This window comes from Emys orbicularis, chromosome 16 (assembly GCF_028017835.1).
Source record: "Emys orbicularis isolate rEmyOrb1 chromosome 16, rEmyOrb1.hap1, whole genome shotgun sequence".
NCBI classification, from domain to species: Eukaryota; Metazoa; Chordata; order Testudines; family Emydidae; genus Emys; species Emys orbicularis.
This window is the reverse complement of record NC_088698.1, coordinates 9,477,258-9,483,257: the sequence shown is the minus strand read 5'-3', so window position 1 is coordinate 9,483,257 and position 6,000 is coordinate 9,477,258. Positions and strand designations below refer to the sequence as shown.

The 6,000-nt window shown below is 50.5% G+C and overlaps 1 protein-coding gene across 1 annotated transcript in view; it reads left to right on the top strand.

The window, feature by feature from the left end:
• The first annotated feature begins 2,019 nt into the window (after window positions 1–2,019).
• KSR2 (kinase suppressor of ras 2) overlaps window positions 2,020–6,000 on the top strand; it is a 277,818-nt gene continuing 273,837 nt past the window's right edge. Inside the window, exon 1 of the mRNA XM_065417851.1 lies at window positions 2,020–2,199. Within this exon, the coding sequence (XP_065273923.1) occupies window positions 2,020–2,199 (180 nt within the window). The remainder of the gene's footprint in view (window positions 2,200–6,000) is intronic.

The window sequence follows — 6,000 nt, the reverse complement described above, 5'->3', positions numbered from 1 at the left end:
GCTAATAAATGCAGGACTTGATCCTGCATGTGTCTTTTAATTCCTAAATACGTTTCTGGCACCCTATAATAATAATTAATAATCTTTCTGTTCACCCTTTATGCTGTTTATTTTTATTATTTAGAAAACATGTTTCTAAAATATCTAAACTGTGGACCTAAAATTAGTTGGCATTGTTCCTTGAATTGTCCTGATAATAATCCCTAAACAAGGGGCATAGATGAGAAAAGGACATATACCCGAAGCAAGGGGAAAAATGACAATAATAGTTGGAATACGTGGGATGCTTCCTAGGCACCATTATATTTTAATTGTTATTTTGGATTGAAGATAAGTTTACAAGCTAAACCGAGATGTAATACTACAGCTTGCAAAGATGATACTGCTGCTTTTGGGGCCATTGCTGTGGAATACTCTAGTATCTTTTTTTAATAAACGGAGCCAGTTCACGAGTCCTACAAAACAGGGCAACGGGACTCATGAGAGTCTTAAAATTGTGTGGCTGCACAATTGCCCAGTCAGGGTAAAGGATCAGCGTTCACATCATGCTTCCTGTCAGTACCTGGCCCGGGCCTGGGAAGCTAATGATCCAACCAGCGGATCAAATTTGGCGACGAATCTTGGTCACGTGCCATCTGACTGCAACCCCAACGTATCGCCATCCTTTGCCTTTTGAGCTGTTGGACCGGCGCGTCAAATCCTTCAGCTTAATGTTGAGGGTCTAACAGTAGCCAAGCACTGCATCATAAGAGGCCCTAATTTGCAGGACAGTCCTGCATTTCATGTGGGACTGAGAAGTTTCATGTGGAGTTGTTGCTCTGCATGCTACTAGCTGTGCCTGTCCTTAGGTGTGAGACAAGGTGGGTGAGGAGATATCTTTTATTGGACCAACTTCTGGTGGTGAGAGAGACAAGCTTTCGATTTTACACAGAGTTCTTCTTCAGGTCACCTTAAGGTGCCCCATGAGTGCCCCTCTTCAGAACCCCTCCCACACTCACCCTGGGGTGCCCCTGCTGCACCCCTCTCCAGAACCTCTCCTCCACTGGGTGCCCCTGCTACACTCTTGAGAATTCCACCTTCCTGTCTGGGGTGTCCCTGCTGCGCCCCTCTCCAGAACCCTCCCCCACACGCACCCTGGGGTGTTCCTGCTGCACCCCTCTCCAGAACCCTCCCCCACACGCACCCTGGGGTGTTCCTGCTGTGCCCCTCTGCAGACACCCCCACCCCACCTCCCACGCTCCCCCTCCGGGAACCTCTGCGCGCTCCCTGCCCAGCAAGCCCGGCTCGCGCACACAACGGGCTCGCGCCTCTCCCGGGGACTGGCGCGCGCCGCGCTGATTGACAGGCAAGATGTCGGTGTGGGAGCCAGGCAGAAGGGGATACAGCAGCCAGCACGGGAGCCAGGCAGCAGCATCAGCATCAGAGCAGGAGGCAATGCAGGCAGCATCTTGGAGGAGCCTTTAAGGCACACCGCCCCCCCACCCCCAACCATCACCACCTCCACAGCCTCCAGCGCCAGGTGGACAATGCAAGCCCCTCACTGTAAGGGGCAAACCCGGATCTCACCCTCCGTGAGCAGAAAGAAACTGCCACCCCACAGTCTGCATGGAGCTGGCGTGTAAACGGAGAGGCTCCCGGATCGCTGCCGCTGCCACCGGCTCCTGAGTGCACACACACAGCATCAGCACCACTACCTGGGGTGCTCCGGCTCCAGCATCTCTCTGGCGCGCTCTCCCCCACCCCTTCGGAGGAGGCACTCGGAGGGGAGAGGACACTCGAATGGAGGCTGCTTGACACACAATCAGATCCACTCTTGCTATTTATTTATTTATTTATTTGATTTTGGGGAGGGGGGGGGCTTGTTGTCTCCAGTGGAAAGATGCCGGCTCCCTTCACATTGCATTGTTGAGGGGTGGGGGTGGGGAGGAGGAGGTGGGGGTGGTTGGGGGGGGGGAGTGGGACACCACCATCCCTTTGATCTGGGAGGAGGAGGAGGAGGAGGGGGCTGCAAAGCGAGCTATGGATGAGGAAAACATGACGAAAAGCGAAGAGCAGCAGCATCTGAGTTTGCAGAAAGCCCTGCAGCAGTGCGAGCTGGTCCAGAACATGATCGAGATCAGCATCTCCAACCTGGAGGGGCTCCGCACCAAATGTGCCACTTCCAACGACCTGACGCAAAAAGAGATCAGAACCCTAGAGGTAGGTTTTACCTTTGCAAAAATATAGAGAGCATTTCAAGCTCTCTGTCCCCCGCTCCCCTTCCCCCCCACTGCCTCCAATATACTTGGGGGAGGGGGAAGGAAATAGGCATGATTTTGTATGTTTCTACAATTTGGCAAACCCGGTCTTCCTTTTCAATTGCATTTATTTCTCTGTGAGTCTTTGCAAGGGAGGTAGGTCCCCCCCCCCCCGGACTGTGTATTTGTTTATATACAATGGGGGCTTGTGTGCAGTGTAATAAATTAAGGAGCTGCAGTGAGCTCAAATGAGCCTGCGCGTGCTGCAGGTGGCCAAAAGGTGGTTCTTGCACATAAAATGTGGCTGCCTATAAATAGTGTTCTTTCCCCTGGTCGTCTTCTGATTTTTTTTTTTTCTTTTTGCATGTCAGGAGGCAGGCATTCAGTTTTGCATTGCAAACCACAGATCTCTGGGTGGACAATCCCCCTTAAGATGTAATGAACAATTTGCATGTTTAAGAATAAATAAATCCTGCCTTGGTGAATGGAGGTACTGGGGATCCCCTCTTGGGAGAAGGCAAGTGATGCTGCTGGGAATCTTTCTAATCTTGCCTTAGGCTAATCAAATAGATCTTTTGGTTTCATGCAAACAAGGAGGTAAAAAGCTTCTTGCCAACAGCCCTGTGTATATTGCGAGGGACCCAGAGGGGGCTGGGATGGCAGTTCGTAAAGGCCTGGTTTGCAGGGGAGTGATCATGAGGAGTTAAAAATAACTTGCGTGTACGCACTGGAGATTCATTTTAAATGCCAGGAGGGCTCAGGGGAAAAGACGGATCCCCCAAGGCGTTAATTGGACTGGGTAATGTGCATTGGGTGGTGCTTGCCAGTAGTAATGGCAGCCCTGCTGGAAGCAGAGACAAGGGGTTTGTGGGGGCGGGGTGGGTTCCCAGTGGCTGGGATGGTAATAAGGTGAAACAACATGTGGGTGTCATGCATGACACCAGGATGCTTGTCCTCATTCTCCACCTGTAGAGATGGAGGTGATGGGAATTTTAAAAGGACTCTGAGGCCTGACGCCTCCCGTGTCTGGCAGTGTGCTGGTGACAGACCCTGCTGCATTTTTTTTCTAGCAGCATTGCTATAGAGAAGGTTGTGTCAGCATATCCCTTAGAATAGAAAACCCCGATGCAGCTAGACTCCGGCCTGCAATGGTTCTGCCTGCTCCACCTCAGTGAAAGAACCGTGTTTGAAAAATATGCTAGGACTCCCCTGTCAGTGCGGGTTGGCGGCTTGGTGTTTTCACTCTCCCCTCCCCCTCCGAATTTGAGATTTAGCACAAGAGGTCTCAACTTAGAAGTTAGAAATGGACAAGGGTTATCAGATCATCCAGTCTATCTGCATGTAAATAGGCTCTCTTTCAAAGTATGCTAAGATAATTAGATGTTTACCAGTTTCAGGAGGATTTGTATGTGTGGGTGTAACTTTAAATAGATGGAAGACTTTAAATAGAAGTCAGAGACTCCACAAAGTCTGTTAGGGCAGGAGATCTCAATCTGGGGATCCTAGCTAGGGGGAAGAGGGATCCTGGTGTGCAAAAGGTAGAGAACACCTGGGCCCTTTGCTGTTACCGATCTGTTTTATGTGGAAGATGCAGATAGGTAGAAAATTGGCTGCTGAGCATGGAACTAAGCAAGTGACGGTGTCATAACATGGTGTAAATGCTGTTGGAGAAACATGTTGAAAAGGAGATGTTTAACTTTGTCACATGGCTGTTGCTCATTGGGGATTTATTGCCTCTCATTGCTTTTTTTACTATGTGTACTAGAAGGTTATGCATTTTTGTCCAACAGTTTTTCTAACCTGGAAGCCTAAAGTTAGGTTCCCCGAACCTTAAATGGGCACCTTACTAACTGTGTCTCTTTCAGCAGCTCTGACAGGCAGGCCACAGTTTATTTAGGTGCCTGTCTATGGCTTTAGGACCCTAACTTTAGGCCTGCAGGGTAGAAAACTGTGTCTTTCTCTACAAGAAGGCAGCGGTGGTTCTGGCGACGAAGGCCCCTGTCCACGAGCAGCTGGACTGACCTGCAGCATGCTTTACGTGAACCACCAGTGAAAACATCAGTGTCCAAATTCTGCTTGAGAAGTGCAAACTGCATCTTCTTGAGCCCTTGCACCAAGGTGGGGATTCGCCCGCAGGGACGGCACCACCACCCTCTCTTGGAGGTTCTTCAGGGGCACCTTTAGTTTAGTTTTGCGGCTTCATAGGAGCCTTTAATAGGGTTGTGCTGAGTCAGTGCATCCCTGGCCAGTACTGCCCACTCTTGGGGAAGTACGATCTCTCTGGGCCCCCCCATTGAAAAGGAGGAGCCACTATCTTCCGCTGCAACTCTCCCCGACCACCTCCCTACCCCCCACTTCAGGGGTAGTGAACTTCCTGCTTTTGGAGACACTGAACAAACTTAGCCCCAGATGGTAATGATTTTGGCATGGTCTTGCAGTCACTACTCATGGGAAACTTCGGTTGAAGTCAGTGAGTGGCTTAGGTATGTTGAGGAACACATTCAGGGCCTCTGCCTCCACTGACCTACGCTGGGGACCCAGGGTCTGGTTCTTTGCTGTACCTCCAGGAGGTGCAGCACGAAAGGGGCAGGTCAAGGAGAAGGAGGGGTACTGGTGGCTTTCTGACACCTTTCATCTCTCTAGATTGTGGGCTGCTCTGGGGGCTAAAATGGCCCTCATAGTAAATCATAGAATCATAGAACTGGAAGGGACCTCGAGAGGTCATCTAGTCCAGTCCCCTGCACTCAAGGCAGGACTAAGTATTATCTAGACCATCTCTGACAGGTGTTTGTCCAACCTGCTCTTCAAAATCCCCAATGATGGAGATTCCACAACCTCCCTACGCAATTTATTCCAGTGCTTAACCACTCTGACAGTTAGGAAGTTTTTCCTAATGTCCAACCTAAACTGCCGTTGCTGCAATTTAAGCCCATTGCTTCTTGTCCTATCCTCAGAGGTTAAGAAGAACAATTTTTCTCCCTCCTTCTTGTAACAACTTTTTATGTACTTGAAAACTGTTATCAAGTCCCCTCTCAGTCTTCTCTACTCCAGACTAAACAAACCCAGTTTTTTCAATCTTCCCTCATAGGTCATGTTTTCTAAACCTTTCATCATTTTGCTCTTCTTTGGACTTTCTCCAATTTGTCCATGTCAGTTTCTCCAATTAGAGCCTCCCCCAGCTGCTCCAACTTGCAGCATCTCATCCAGAATTGCCTGTGCCCTGCAACACTGCTTAGGATCCCTGTAACTTGATGCACTTCAGGTCTGTCCCATCCTGTTCCTAACCCAGCTCCTCTGGCCTCCAGACCTGACCCCGACATGCCCCCAATGATGGGGCTTAAAGGGGGACAGTGTGGTGCCATTTAAGGAAGTCTTATGCTATGCCTGCCCCAGGGGAATTCCCCTCTGGCTAACTGCGGTTCCTACACAGCCTCTGTCCGCTGCCGGAGCGGGGCACGGAGTCTGTGCCGCAGAGGTGAAAAGCTCTGTGTCCCATTAACAACCTCGTAGAGCCATCCAGTGCCCTCGTCCAAACACATACAGGGGCTGAGTTCCATGGCCGTGAGCGATTCCATCACGTCCTTTCCTATATGCCAGGGGTGGCTAACCTGAGCCTGAGAAGAAGCCAGAATTTACCAATGTACATTGCCAAAGAGCCACAGTAATACATCAGCAGCCCCCAATCAGTTCCCGTCCCCGCTCCCAGCGCCTCCCACCCACTAGTAGCCCTGCCAATCAGTGCCTCCCCTTCCCTCCCCACACC